Here is a 16,392-nt window from a genome sequence, read left to right as displayed (position 1 = left end):
AAGGGAGGAAACCAAATGAGAAATTTAAGCTGGTTTCCAATGAAATCTCCAGGAGTTGGGAATTAGGACAATTCTGATCTTTCAGAGATTGGACAATCAGATATTTGAATGTAGAAATATTTAGATAATAGCCAGTTTTGTTTTGTTTTTTATGTTAGATTCATGCAGAATTCTTTGCAAAGATGCCCTTTCCCCCCAATTTTGGAAATAAAAGCAGATAAACCAGGACAAAAAAGACATCAATTGCTAGAGCCTACTAAAAAATTACACTGCTCTAATCATCACTGGGAATCTTTCTTTGTTGACTATTACTCAACTGAAGAGCTCTATATCTCCATTTCACAGGCCTGGCTTAGGACACTTAGAACTAATAACTTCCTTTGTCTTCTCCTACTCCAGTGGTCAGCAAACTGCAGCTCGTGAGCCACATGCAGCTCTGTGGCCCCTTGAGTGTGGCTCTTCCACAAAATATCACATGTGGGCGCGCACATACAGTGTAATTGAAACTTCATGGCCCATGTGCAGAAGTCAGTTTTCAGCTCTCAAAAGAAATTTCAATCTTTGTACTGTTGATATTTGACTCTGCTGACTAATGAGTTTGCTGACCCCTGTCCTACCCAATTTTGAGATTTCTCTCACTTTGTTCCTCTTTACTTCTTTCCAGACCTCTTTCTTCAGACTAGTATTAGCAAACCTGTGGCACTTCAGACTGGTGTTTGTTTGTTTGTTGTCTGCTTATTTTTCTCACATGCAACCTGTATTTCTGCTCATTTCTGTTTTAGAAGATTATATTGCATTAAACTTAATGTGACCTCTGGAGTCCTCATATATGTTTTACATTATGGTGACTACAAACTCGATTAGCTCTTTGGTTTAAGTATTTAGTAATTTCTTGATTAGGAGTGAACAGTAATAAAATTTTCCTTTTCCCCTAGTTTATTGATTTCCTAGATATTACCAAGAGGGAGTATGATTTAGAGTTCTAGATCCAAACACAGACTTGGAACAGTTAAATACTTTGACCCTTAATTTCCTCATTATTATAAAAAGCATAATGTATATAAAGAGCTGAAAACCGACTTCTGCACAGTGCTGCTACATGGCAGGTAGTTTATCACTGTCAGTTCTCTCCCCTTCCCTTCCTCATGAAGGAAAAATACAACCCCCTCATTCAATAATTCTAAAAGTAAGTATTTTTTTTTTAAATCTTGGATGAACATAAATAGCTTGGGTAAAAACATTAAGTTTGTTTTGAGTACAAGTCACCACAATAATGAATTTGCTCCTTCCCCCTGGTTTTATATCTTTTCAATGCATGAATGTTCACAAATAAAGATACACTAATTAATAAAGATAATGGGAGATGCATTTAGTACTTGAATATTTCAGAGAAATATTTGATTTGATGAGCTCAAAGTTTTCTATCAGCTCTGAAATACTGGATTTTATGAAGGCTAATTGTGATGTGCTTTGGGAAAAAATTTTTTTTGAGGAAGATATTTAGGGAGTGTGGAACTTGATGCAGATAATTTATTATAATCATTTTCAAACTTTCAACATCTTCTGAATGGTTTTTGACATCCTCAATACCTGGAGCTGATGAGGCAGATTTAAATAAATCCCATTGTGAATGTCATTCAAAGAGTACATGGAGGCAGAAAATAGGATCTCCTAGGGTTCTGAGCAGTGTTATTATCACTCTGTATTTATGTAATGACTTTGTCAATAACACCAGGATTTCTTTCTCAAAGAAGAAGAAATATAGTTGTTGAGAAAGCATATCTGAAAGTAGAATGCTTTGTGCATGGCAAAGAGTAAAAGAATGACTAAAATGCCAATTGGACATAACAGAGGCAGGCCACTGTGTTTAGAAGATCACAGTGGGAGCCTGTATTGACCTGAGAGAAAGGAATCCTGGGAGGTCCTAGTCACCACCAGAGCTTTATCACTAAACCAAGCTGTTCTGTGTATCCACACTAATGATTCAAAAGTGAATGGGTCTGTGGGCTTTGGTGCCTGTTAGTGCTGCTAGAGCAAACTGAGTCATCTTGTAGAGTTGTTGATCAGAAGGAAAGAACTTCGGCATTTTTGTTTGTTTTCTAAGTGGTAAGCAGAGCAGAAAAGAAATCTTCACTTATTATTCTAGCATTTGGTTTATTGCCATGTAGGTCTATGTAGAGGACCTTCTCTTGAGGTCTCTAAAAGGGGCCTAATTGAATAGTTGGGATTAAAATGGGTGAGAGGAAGGAGATAAAGTTATATATAATTGGATACAGTGCTAAAGAAATTTAAAGATTAACATTATTTGATTCAAATTGTTAGCAAGTCCTGAGAAAGTAAGTGAAGACTCACTGAGGTAAATTTGAACTATGCATTGACATCTTAATGAATTGCCTAGCTGAAATATTGGCTTCATTGTATTGTGAACTTTAAGCTGGCTATTTCATGATCACTGAAATGACTTTAAAACAGGTGTTTGTTACTCCCAGAAGTAGATAGAACATCTATCAAATTCAATCTGACAGATACACTTTATGACTTATTTATTTGCATTGTTTGTGACAAAGACATCTTAAAAAACAAGCAACACCAGGAAGTTTGGCATCACACTTAAAACCATTTGGAAAGAAAAGTAAGTGTTAGACATACATATTGCACATTAACATCCTCTCCACGTTAATGGTAGATTGTAAAGCTTTCCTCGGTTCTGTATTGTTTTTATTATCCCAGGCACGCACTGAATCCATGATCTACTTGTGATTCTCATCATGCTCGGTGCTAAACAGTGAGCGGTACATTGTGCCATTGTTTGATAGTCTATTTAGTAAGCCATTAGCATTACCTCACCTTACCTGGCAGAGTTACCTGTTTTGTCCACATGGCCTTTTCCTTTTGTAAGTCATGTCATGGAAAGATTGTTCAATCCAGTAATGACTTCTCATTTGGTCTAGAAATCAGACAAAAGCTTTGCAGCTGTGAAGTGCAGCCCATTTTAAAATTAACCTATTGTAAATCTTTAATGATTGAGAAATTCTGCAATTTGCTATGATTTGTGGTTTGTGCTATAACTAGAATAGCAAACAGCAGCGATGATGCAGGTCAGAATGGTGTGCATTTGGAAAGGAAAGGAAAAGAAACTTGATAGACATTGTGCTTGCGCTAATATGTTATGCCTTTCTGTCCTTCACCCATCACATATCACTTCATCTTCCACCCACTGACTCTCCCAAGTGGAATTCAATCCTTGGAAATAATTCTTAATTACAGTTTATTACACAAGAAGTAAAGCATCCACAAGTGTATTCTGCTTTTGCCTCCTTTTATATTTTTTCAACTTAGATTCTTAGGGAAAAGGAGATTCTTTGAATGGACAGGATGGAAAAATGTAGAAGAGACTCATGTGGGAGCTCTTGCAGAGTCTGAGAGACAGTGATGGCTTGGACTGTGGTAATGGCAGTATGAGAGGAGACATAAAGACACATTCAGAGTAAATGTTGGAGGTTGAATTAGTAGGTTTGTGGAATGGATTGAATATGAGAGAAAATAAAAGGAAAAGTGATCAGCCAAATACCAACGTTTTTGTCATGAGAAACTGAGAGTGGAGCAACCGTTTATGAAGGTAGAGAAGACAAGAGAAGAAATAGATTTGGGGAAAGATGCAGAGTTGAGTTTTGAACATGGTTGGCTTGAGAAGTCTATGAGACATTCAAATAAAGATGACATATTGGCAGCTAGACTGTACATCCTATATAATAAAGAGGTAATATGCAAATTTACCCTCACACCCTCACAAGATGGCTGCCTATGACCAGGCTGGCAGTGGGGTTAGTGAGGAGTGATCAAATGACTGAACAAGCAGGCTACATGGGGGACCAGGCCAGCAGGGGTGGTAGTGTGCAGTTGGGGGTGACCAGGCAGGCAAGCAGGTGAGTGATTAGGAGCCAGTGGTCCAGGATTGTGAGAGGGATGTCTGATCGGCAGTCAGACATCCCCCAAGGGGTCCTGGAAAGTGTCCCTGTGGGAGTTTGATCAGGAGATTGGCAGTTCGATTGCTCGCTGTGATGTGCACTGATCACCAGGGGGCAGTGGGGAATAAAAGCAGGCCCCAGCCAGCAGCCAAAAGACCCCGATTGGCCCTGATTACCTGCCAGGCCTAGGGACCTTCCCTGTGCACAAATTTTGTGCACCAGGCATCTAGTGTAATATAAAAGGGTATAAGAGAGAGAGTTTGAGAATGACTCAGGCTTATGTGGGACCCCTCGCAGCCTCAGTTGGCCTTGCAGCCCTGGCTTCATCCAGTTGATCATACGGAAGGTAGACCAGACGGTCTCTCTGCTGTTCTGTCTAATTAGCATATTAGCTTTTTATTATATAGGGTTTAAAAAATATTTTGTTATTGACTTTTAGAGAGAGGAAAGAAGAGGAGAGAAAAAGAAACATTGATGTGAAAGTGAAACATGAATCGGCTGCCTCCTGCACACCCTTCACCAGGGATTGAGCCCCAAACCCAGGCATGTGCCCTAACGGGAATCAAACCAGCAACCTTTCAGTGCAAAGGACAACGCCCAACCAACTGAGCCACACCGGCCAGGGCTGCCCAGTTATTTTATATGAAGATTTATTATATTTTGAATAACTATAATTAACTGATTTTATTAGAAGGTTACTCAAAGTTTCATATCCAGAAGTTATGACTTGTTTTTAGGATTTAAAAAAGACAGTTTTAGTTGCTTTCTTTTTATTGGCTATTTTCATTAGTTGAACACTTGCTTGAAGACCCCCTCCATACATGAGGTAGAGACTACCTGCTGCTGTGTTTCTAACCTAGCAAATGCAAGTGTGTTATTTACACAGTAGTTCTTCATTATTAGAGGCTCAAACGTAAGTATATTTTAGTGGGGGAACTTGTGTTTCAAGTGGTAGATCGAGCCTGGCATATTTTTAAATGGCAACTAATCAAATGCCCTACTTCCTCCAGTAAGTGGATGCACTTTCTAAACATAATATATCATGGTCCTAATCCTGTAAAATACTATTTGTCTAATAATTTAAATTTAAGCTGTTTGTATTAGTCTTACACCATAAGGAAAACATATAATTCCATTTTATTTATGATTCGTTTTATTTCCTCTGCCTTCATTAGTACTAGAAATTGAAGTTGTTTACATAAAAATAAGTTTTGTTTGAGTTCATCTAATCAAGATACATTTTTTAAAATATATTTTCAATCACATTATAGTAGAACTTGAATTATCAAAATGTAAAGTTATAATTTCAGGAAAGAAAAAAGTGGCCAATGTAACTTAACTCCAGAGAGTAGTTCCCAGAAGATAAGGTGGAAACGTCTAAGCACAAACAGATCATGTCTAGAGTTTCATTGTCATTCGCCCGCCAACCCCCCCCCCCCCCCCCCCCGCCCCTTCTCATTCTCACTTTCATTCTCCTTCTCCCTCCCTCACTTTCTCTCAAAAATAATTTTAAATTCTGATAAAACAAGTAGTGGCAATACTTTTGTAGTGAACTGTTTCATAGTGGACTATAAAATTCTGATAGAAGGACCCCAGGCCTGACTCTAAACCTGGGTACAGAGAAAACACACAAGATGAGCCAGGAGTAATATCTTGTGCTGACAGAAAGTAAATGCTAAATATATATTTATTTTGTAGGTGAGAGTAGAAGCAAGTTAAAAGGACACAGGAGTCAACCCTAGAGAGTAGCCAGGGCCAAAACTGGAACAATTTGAGCAACAAAATAAATGACAATAGTATTTTATTGTAAACTAAAGGATAAAAAATAAAAATCTGTGAGTCTATACTGATATAGGTAAGCAAATAACAGAGAGAGAAGAGACAGGTCTTTCTGTAAGGAATGGATAAAGGAGAATATTTCATTAGGACACCACAGTAATGACTGCTGCAGGCAGGAGTCACGGAGGAATGCTCAAATTAATGAGTGAAGCTTTAAGGAGAAACAGGATATTTGTATAGCCTTAAAATAGCTCTAGAGAAACTTAATAATTTCTGTGGTAGTTTTAGTAAATGTCCACATAATCTTTGATACCCTTCCTTCCAGGAAGTGGAGCTTACTTCCCTTTTTGCTGAGTGGGGCTGGGTTTTGTGACTTATAACTAACCAATGGAGTATAGAAGGGAGAAAAATAGTCACTTTACAGCAGAGAAGCCTGGCAGATACCATCTTAACAAAGCGGTCAGGGTCAACATCACCAGTAATAAACCACGTTGATACCTATACCCCCAGATATTACACAGTGAGAAGGGCACTTCACCTTTCATGCATTTTCTCCCAAAATCCATAATCTCAAGTCTAATCATCAGAAAACCTCAAATTGAGGAACATCCTACAGATATCTGACTAATTCTCCCCAAGGGTGTCAAGGACAATCTGAAAAACTGTCACAGATTAGAAGAGAGCATGGAGACCTGACACTTAAATGCAATGAGTTTTCTTGGGCTGGATCCTTGAACAAGTAAAGGCATTAATGGGCAAACTGATGAAGTCTGAATAAAGTCTGTAGTTTAGTTAATGGTGTTGTAAAATATGAACATTAGGTGTGACTAAAATTCTGGAACTCTATACTACCTTGACAATGTTTCTGTAACTCTAAAATTATTTCAAAATTGAAAGTAAAAAAACAACAACCACAACTCACTGGTGCCTTCCCAATTCTAAGGATTTTTTTTATTTTAAAGTGTCCCCAGAGCAAATAGTTCAGAGAAATCTCCCCGCCCCCCTCAAGCCTCTGTGCAGTTTCTCTAAAAGAAGCATGAGCTCTTTTTTTAAATTAATTAATTAATTAATTTTTTTGACTTGTAATCAATTTCTTTTTTTTATATTTTATTTATTTTATTTTATTTTATTTTAAAATATATTTTATTGATTTTTCTTTTTGCCCCTCTCCCTCCCTCCCACACATCCCCTCCCTCCCCAGAGTTTTGTGTCCATTGGTTGTACTTATATGCATGTATAAAAGTCCTTCGGTTGATCTATTATCTCCCCCAGATCTTCCTCCCCTCCCCGCTGTAATTTGACAGTCTACTTGTTGATATACTGTCTAGAAGCATGAGCTCTTGATAAGAAAACAGTTGGCACAGAGCAAGGGCAGTAAGGTTTAGAGGCTTTTGTCCCACTAGAAATAGAAACGTATCTTTGCCTGCTCTGTGCAGGTGCCAACCCATGGTTGCTGGCACCAATTCCACACCAACAGGAACCCCCAATTTGGGGTGCAGTGAAGAAGGACACTTTATTTAGCATAAGCAGGTCAATTGTGATACATGTGAGATAACCATGGGGCCAGGCCCCTCGCTAGCTAACCTAGCAATTTTCAACCCGTGGGACCCAGGAATTTTTAAAACATGCAATACCTGACTATTTAGTCAGGGGCACTGACCTCTTTTCCCTTAGATTGTCAAATAAAAAATAATAATTTTAAAAAGGCAGCCAACACAACCAAAATTATACCTATTGTTTTTGTTAAATTGGCAAAAAATACATTTTTTGGTGTGCCATAGAATTTTAGTAGTTTATATGTGCCATGAGATGAAAATGACTAAAAATCACTGAGCTAGACATTTGTACTCTGCTCCATGCAGGTCTGCTCTGCCCTGCTTCAGGGAGACACCTTTGGTGTTTCAGCTCCAGCATTTCCCTGGCTGGGGTTGAAACACCAAAGATGTCTCACTGAAGCAGGGCAGCGCAGACCAGCATGGAGGAGAGTACAGCTGTCCAGCTCAATGATTTTAAAAATGTAGTCTTCAGTGGAAAGGGGAAGTATGGTCCCAGAGCCAAAGGAGAACTGACATATATACACAGAAGTCCCCAACCCTGGTCCCTGATTGGTCTATTTTCATGCAAATGAGTTCTCCAGATTCTCACAGTTTGGTCTAAAAGGCACTGTCCTGATTGGTCAGTGAAGAAGCTGGTGGAGTTGTGCATCTTTGATGGATGGCAAAAGCTTCAGTCCTATTGGCTGAAAAAGGATTCCAGGAACTCAGGGCTGAATCAGATGGCAGAAACACAGTGCAAGTGGGCAGTTAGTTCAGTGCAGGCTTCTCCCTAAAGTGCAGTTTGCATGAATCTCCCCCCCCCCCCCCCCATGTAGAAATGGCTACTAGGCTGGAGATTTTATTTGTTTGTTTATTTGTTTGTTTCAGCCCAGTTATCTAGCTACCGGGAGCCCTTTTTGTTAGGTGTTTTCTTTCTCAAGATCCACACAGGTCAGTTTAGCCTACACTGATAGTTTGCCTTTTGTGAGTTGGTAATGTGCCGAACCACCTAGACTACAAAAAGTATTCTGTAAAACAGTGCAGAGTGGAGCAACTGTGATTCTACCTGCCTTAGACCCTGCATTCCAGGTATTATCATTGAGCTGCTAACTTAAAATCTTTAGAGGCATTAGATTCACTTTCATCTGACTGTCTCTTAACCCCAGACAGTCATTGGTAGATTCCAATAGTATTAAAAGTGTGTATTAAAAGTAGTATTAAAAGTGTCCGTTGCTCTTCTTTTTTAAAACAACAGTAAAATATAGCAGAAACCGGTTTGGCTCAATGGATAGAGCGTCGGCTTGGGGACTGAAAGGTCCCGGGTTCGATTCCGGTCAAGGGCATGTACCTTGATTGCGGGCATATCCCCAGTAGAGGCAGCTGATCGATGACTCTCTCTCATCGATGTTTCTAACTATCTATCTCTCTCCCTTCCTCTCTGTACAAAATCAATAAAATATATTTTTAAAAAAAATAAAAATAAAGCAACAGTAAAATATAGTTAGATGTGATTATAGGTACAGATGTGAAATCCTGATTTATGAATATTTTATTCTTATTATTTTCAAGTTCTTATTAAGTCAGACTAGGATAACCAGAGGTTATTGTAGAAGTCCTAATGGAGTCTGCTTTAGTAAATAATAATATGCAGTAGGCTGAGAATGAGTATTGCCATAGTAATAAATTAGAATTTGGATAGGAAAGTTAAACTCCTCCTCTGTATGCCAGTCATTCTCTTGATATAACCATTAGGGAAAACTGGTTTACTTTGTGCACCTATGGGAGGTATTGTTTTCACCAGTTAAATATATTTTACCATCTGATCATTTGAGTACCTTGCAGTGTGTATGTCTTAGCAGACACTTAATAATAGTGCTTATTTGCTGTAGTTAGGTTGAGCAACACATAAATTTATAGCAATTCAGAAACCAGGAACACAAGAATGTTTTTTAGCCCAATGATAAAGACTGACTACAATTGCTAGTCAGTAAAGTACAGACTGCATATTGTGGGTAACAAACCATTCTTATAGAATGCATATGGTACAGTTTTCTTGACAGTTGCTTCCAAAGTGTACTTTTCCATGTCATCCTGGTTTCTTTAATAAATTTCATTGTAAGGGAGTTTTTTGTGTTTTTTTTTTAAATAAGCAATTTTTCACTTCCCAATTTTATATTTAATTATGAAGTTTACCAATTGGCACTTTCACTTATTATTTTTCCAGTATCTTAGTAAATTAGAAATTCCTTTGCCCATTTTAGAAATTAGAAAATGGAAACCATGAAAGGTTTATAAACTTATTTCTGTTTGATTCTACATATGGTTTAACATAACTGGGTTTCCTCACTGAATTAGTTGCCTAATACTTGAATATAGATAATATATCAAATTAAAAGAGATGGATCCCTATGAAGGACTGGGGTAGAATTGAGACTAGAACAATGAATATCTGAGAATTAATTTAGCAAGTTTGATAAGTGGAACATGACTGTTTTGGGCAGGTCTGGTTCCAGAGCCACTGAATGTACTGGACCTATTGGATTTGTTGAAAATGCAAATAGTCCAATTAAATGTAATATTCATTAAGGGAAGAAGAATACAATTTGAAAGCTTTTATGAAGACATGTACTGCCTAATCTGTGAATTGAAAGCATCTTTTAAATTTGCTCCCTTCATATTCCTAGGTGGTAGTGAAAATGTGGGTAGAAAAATGAGAGCATTTCAAATAATGCTAATGAAGTTAAATGATTGCAATCTTCCATATTGTGAGGGAAAGTTGTTAGCTGGGAAAGATGAGGACAGAATTAAAATATTACCATGACTGGCATTTGATTTGAAGACTGCAAAGATAAGCTTAGGTTCCTATTTATGAAAATCATCCTCACAGTCTGATGAAATATCTTTTAAAAGGTTTTATAGTTGCCATGGATACTTGTTAGCTTTGATGGAGTAAGTTGTAATCCATATTTAATCATCTGAGGTGAAGTAGCCAAAAAAATCTACCAAGTAAAATTAAAAGTAGCTTCATCTCTAATCTTATACTAGTTTGGAGGGATGGAAAGGGTAATAAATAGCCTAAAGATTAGATTTTTGGTTAATTATTGCTGCTTGAAAAACAAGATATTTAGGATTCACATTGCCTGAATGCGATTCTGATGTTACTCTTTATGTGTTACTATTTCTTTTAAATGGTATTTTTTTTAGGTTTTGACATAGAAATTTAGATGGTGAGATCTTTCTGAAAGTTGATGAAATGTAAGCAACAGATTCAATTTCTGAAAGCCATAGGGACACAGATAATATTGAAGACATTGATTCCTATGGTAACACATTTGCCTTTGGCCCCAAAGTGGCTGGTATTTGCTTAGCTTCCTTTAATTACTATATATTGACAGCTGTTTTTCACAATTATAAAATGTCAGATTAATGAACATATGTACAAGGGCGTATGTACATAGCCTTAGGTTTGATTAGACATCTCACATGACGAAGAGGTCCGCATGAAGAGTTCCTGAGATGTTTTTGGCATTTCCTAATGTGTCTGTCACATAGTGGGAGCTAAAATCCTTTCAAACGTTTTAAATATTATCCTCAATTCTCTTTTAAAACAGGTGACAAAAGATCTAAAACAGTATGACAACAAAATTATAGAATGCAAATTTGAGAACAACAGCTGGGTCTTCATGAGACAGAGAACAGACAAAAGTTTTCCTAATGCCTACAACACTGCCATGGGTGAGTGTGACAACCTACCAGTGCTTGTTCCATCACCAGCCAAGCGTGCTGCCTCTCTTGTTGGGCAGAGTCATGGGAGCCTGTCCGTGCTCGCAGGGATCAGGCTGTGTCAGGTCTGCTCCCTGGTCGGCTCTGGTTGGTCTGTAGGTTCTCCTCTTTAGATAGACCTGTGGGCTTGTGCCCGTGTGTCCAAGAGGGAAGCTTAAAGGGCAGGATGACGGACTGTATACAAGTTGAATTTATTGAACAACAAGAGTCATGATAATTTCAGTTCTATTCAAAACTATAGCCATTGTTTGCCAGATGGTAAATGACTAAATTAGCAGGGGGGGAATGTAATTTCCAGCTCCTAAAATAGCTCTACAAACAATGGAGAACGAAGTAAACGAAAGCTGTTAAAAAACAACACCCTAAACCAGTGCTCACCAACTGGTGGTCCAAAAAGTTGGCGACTGCTGCACCTGCTCTGCTATCATGTAGGGTGATCTTTGGGGACAGTGTGGATGCTTTGGGGATTCAGAATAGTAAGTGTCAGTCCTGGAGAACAACACAAACAACAAATCCAGTTGTTGTCCTGGATTGCATTTTTAGAGGAGTTTGGAAAAAAGATAAAAACCAAGATTAAAGGTCAGTAGAATTGCATATTTCTAGAGTGCTCAGTCAGTGGTGATGATGATTAACGATAAGATTATGAGAAAATATAGAAATTGCCAGTTTGAGTTTTGCAGTTTAAAAGTTACTGTTGAACTTAGCAGATAAGTTCAAACAAGGTGAGTTAATTCTGAAAAATCGTAATAATTAAGCCAGTATCTTTCCCCCCAAAAAAAACCAAATTGGTAAATACAATTAAAAGGACTGGTACTAAATTTTGATTACATAAGAAAATTTGCTTTTTTAAATTAGTAATTTTACTTCAAACAAGTTATTAAAATAATATTACCTACCAGCTACAGTGAAACCTGCCTGTTCAGTGGGAATGGCTGCTGATGCTGAGCTATATACTTTGCAGTGTGGACTGTTTTCTGGGAAAGAATGGACTGTAGCACATAATTTTTTGTAGAAATTTTAGTTGAGTATGGTCTATAATGTGATGCACTATGCTAGGTTAAAATCCTGTAACAACTATTTGCGGGGAGAGAAAACCATAGTGGATACATGTTTATAACCCAAGTACTTAAAGTTTTAGTTTAAAATTAATAGTAAAGTAATGAATAGCTACTGGAAAAACTCTTTTGGAGAGTGGGAGAGGGAAGAAAATAGTTTAATCCGAAGCATGTCACTCAAGTCAGTAAAGTGGGGGTGTTTAGCATAATGGAAGGGAAACCTTTCCCCTTTCTCATCTCCCTGTGGTGAGCCCACTGCCTTTATTAACCCTTACGCGAGACACGTGTCTTCCTTTGTCCACAGCTGTATGCAACAGCATCTCAAACCCTGTCACCAAGGAGATTCTGTTTGAGTTCATTGACAGATGTGCAGCTTCTCAGGGACAGAAACGAAAGCATCATCTGGATCCTGACACGGAGCTCATGCCTCCACCACCTCCCAAAAGACCTCGCCCTCTGCCCTAAGTCCTGCCTCTGACTCCAGGATTGAGATGAATGAGAAAAATGCTGTCGCCTCATTTGCAGCCCGAGAAATTCAACAAACAATGTGGCTTGATGTTGATACACATTTGAATTTTTTTAAAAGAAAAGTATTGTAGCCAGGTTGTAAATATTTGACTCATTTGTTTTCTTAGTGCTACAATAAATACATCATGGACATAAACATTTTATTTATATTTGATAAACCCAGCCTTACCTTGTGGAATCTGAAGATTGAAATATCCAAAGGTTTGAGCAAGATTGAAATCAATGAAAAAGAGGCCTTGTTTATATATGGATAACTTCTACCTTTAACTTATAAACTTAGCAATCTGGAACTGTGAGCGCCAAAACACTATATTTTTTAGAAGTTACATTTCAGCTATGGTAAATTTTCCTTTTAAAAAATTTAGGCAGTGGCATTAAACATTCTTCCTATCCTTTATCATGGATTTTCTCCATATCTGGCATTCTTGTGTTCAAAAACAATGACAAGATTGTTAAGTAATGCATATATTAAACATTGTGGTCTGGCTTTATCATTTTAAGAGTTATTTGTGGACATGTAAAAGGAAACAGGGACCCTCCATTTTGTGAACTGCCTCCTCTCTAAGGAAGAGCACTGAGTACCTGTCTGCATCTGCTTCTGTTGTGTGAGCTACAGTGCCAGATCTCCTGTGTGCCACTCTGGCCGTGGTTTTGGGTTTCTTCATAGAACCTAGATCTACACCACCAGACCTTTTACCCTATTGCTCCCTGGGAGACATTTTTTAAAATGCCAGGGCGACTGCTTTACCTCAGTGGTATCAGCACATTGTAAACTACATTAACACACAAACTCACTGTGATTATAGGAGTGGTATCAAACACAAGCAGTGCTGTGTGAGTTCCCTCGAACAGAACAGCAATAGAAATGCCAGCTGGCTCCACGGTCAGGAAGGAGTGTGAGTGGAGCAGCAGCGTGCTGCCGCACGGCTCCTTTCCCACGGCCACGCAGTGCAGAGGCACAGACCTGGCACCCATAGGAACCAAACTTCAAGGAAGCCAGGACATTTCTTTTCAAAGCCAGGATTCTATGTACATTTTCTCCTGGCAAAGTTATTTCTGTTGTATGTCTGAATTTTACAAAGTTTACTGGTAGATAATGGGTTTAAAGAGCAGCTAATTGGCCATCTGCCATTGTTGAGAAACCACGTTCTGATTGGTTTGTGAAGGAACTGAGAATCAGCCCATTAGAGGCTATTGTATTTATTTTTAGAGATACAGGTTTTAAGTATGTGTATTTTAAATTTTTTTCATGGCCTGAGTTTTATACATATCTCTGTATATATATATATATATATATATATACACATACATACATATACATATACATACATGTGAGTGTATGCAGCAGTGTATATTCTTCTACTAATACAGTCAGAAATGAAAATCCAAATGACTTACCTAGTAGACTGAATATCTGATAAGATTTGTATATGTGATAGCACAGGTTAACCAAAATGTATTTACATTCACCTGAGTTTAAATGTTTTTAAACAAAGTTTTCTCCTCCAGTGCTTTTCTATATGAAGTAATAGCGTCATGCTCAGGTGTTTTCTTTTGTTGTCCCCAAGTTATGTAATGTATAGTGAATTTATCCAAAATGCCATTTTAGGTATGCTCTTGTGTGTTTGGGCGCTGAAGGAATTAAAACATCCAACAGTCACATGACTAGAAAGGTGGAGATTTGTCCAGGTTCCATAGTGTCTTGTACAAAACGGATCTAAAAAACACCAATGCGACTCCAAATAGTCTGATACCTCCTTCACCCGGATTAGTGACTTTTCACATCATATGTTGCTTTCTCCTGAGCCTGGGTAAATGCAGAGCCCTTTTGCTGATGTAAGAGCAAGCTTTTGCCAGCGATCTTTAATGGAGTTAAATGTTTATGGTAATTGTAACCTTTTAAATGAGTTATGTGAAAAGAGCATCTCATTTTTAATACAGCCAGATATTTTCTCCTTGCCATTGTACATTTTCCAGCAGTTAACTTTCTTAATCTTTCTTTTCAACTATAGTGAAGTGTAATAGTTGGCCTTATAAGTAAACCCATGTGGCCCCTGAACACACTACCACCTGCAGTGTCATAAAGAGTCATCTAGAAAGTCAGAGGGGAGGGCAGGGGAGAGGAGTGATGGGACCTGGAGCCAGGATTGGGGACATCAGGAGGGAGACACTTCCCTTCTCAGCTCACTTCACAATACCCATTTTTTGACACGGAAGTTTTGTAGGTAAGAAAATTTTGCTTTTTTGACTTATCACATATAAAAGCTTTTGCATTGTGTTTGGAAAGATGTGGCTGACTCGACTACCTGGATGATTACATTTGCTTTCTGTGAAATGCTCAGAAAATGTCAGGACATTCCTTCTCTGATGTGTCAGTGTGAATTGTAATAAAACTACTGACTTAAAACAACAGAAAGTGTATCTACTTTGTGTTGCTTGTGACGGACGTCTTTGTGTCTTTTTAACTGATGCTTTTATGCCCCTTCTATTGCTGGCATCAGATTCTCCTGCTGTCAGCCAGACCCAACATGATCTATCTGGTTGTGTCACATCCTAAAAATTAGCATAAGATGTGGAAAATCCTCTACTTTTCTTCCTGAGAGACCAAGAAATTTGAATGGCTTTGGGGGATATAGTTTGCACCTTTTGTTTCGGGAGTGGGGGGAATGTAGCCTAAGGCCACAGCTGGTGGGTTGTGCACTGAGACACAAGCTCTGATGACTCACACAGCACTCTCCTGAAGGCCCGCCCCAGCGCCTGCGTGAGGATGCTTCCAGGCCAGGGTGAATGATGTGGAGACCATGAAAATAAATTAAAATTTTTATTAACATGCTGAATCCCAAAGGTGTAATTGGGATGAAATAAGTGATAAAATTATATGCTGGGCCAACATGGTTATTGCATTAGCTGCCCACTCTGACGCTTTGGCAAGCCGGTGTCAGTCTTGGTGAACCGAATGTGCCCTTCCCATGGACTCCAGTGATTGGTGACCGCTGTGCACGGCGAGGGAGGCGGTGGTGGTGGGCACTCAGGGGGAGGGTGTTCAGAAAGTTCACGTTTCCAAATATTAGTGCGCAGATCTGGGACTGCAGCTGTTTTGCTATTCTATTAAAGGGTATTTACCCAAAATCCCATTGCCATCATTTCATAACATAAAGGGAAGCTTAACACCCAAAAAGGAAGGAGGGCATAATTTAGAAGACAGGGCACACCTTTACATAGAACAAATTTTGTTTTATGAAAGATTTGCTACACAGTCCTTTGCTGCTACATTTCACCCCAAACCGGTGAAAACTTTGTCATGGGCCAGCGGTGGGGATCATTGCGGGGCTGAAATTCCAGGCAGCGGCTTGCACGTGGGGCGGGGCCAGGAAGACCCTCAGGGAAGAAGCAGCCCCTGACCCCATAGCTGCAGGTCACTTTTATAGCCAGAGGTGACCACAGGAAGATTTCCTCACAATACTTCATCACATTGTGCTCTTGTGATGAAAGGTGTGGAGGTGAAAAATGAAATGATCTGAATGTTTAAAGCTACCCAAATAGAATGACACCCTCAGCTGTGTGAGATACCAAAATAAGCATAGCCAAATACAACACAGAAAAGCAGAATTTGACAACAAATCACACCAAGAGAGTCACTAGTCTTCATAACTTTGAGGTTGGCAGACAGTCTGTTTTTCCCTCAGACCATTGCCACCCAGTCATCTTTTAACTCTGCACACCTGCTCCTGTCTTACTCCCCAG

The 16,392-nt window shown here is 38.7% G+C and overlaps 1 protein-coding gene across 3 annotated transcripts in view; it reads left to right on the top strand.

The window, feature by feature from the left end:
* Positions 1-15,064, top strand: part of RNGTT (RNA guanylyltransferase and 5'-phosphatase) — a 181,622-nt gene extending 166,558 nt beyond the window's left edge. For 2 of the 3 annotated variants that reach the window (XM_084890441.1, XM_084890440.1), the window contains 2 exons: positions 10,894-11,017; positions 12,425-15,064. In XM_084890441.1, the coding sequence (XP_084746567.1) occupies positions 10,894-11,017; positions 12,425-12,585 (285 nt within the window). In that variant the 3' untranslated portion in view covers positions 12,586-15,064. The remainder of the gene's footprint in view (positions 1-10,893; positions 11,018-12,424) is intronic. The other variant, XM_084890442.1, reaches the window with a different exon arrangement.
* The last annotated feature ends 1,328 nt before the right edge of the window (positions 15,065-16,392 follow it).

Source organism: Pipistrellus hanaki (assembly GCF_964339955.1).
Source record: "Pipistrellus hanaki genome assembly, chromosome: 7".
Taxonomy (NCBI): Eukaryota; Metazoa; Chordata; class Mammalia; order Chiroptera; family Vespertilionidae; genus Pipistrellus; species Pipistrellus hanaki.
The sequence above is the reverse complement of the archived record's forward strand: the minus strand, read 5'-3'. Positions and strand labels throughout refer to the sequence as shown.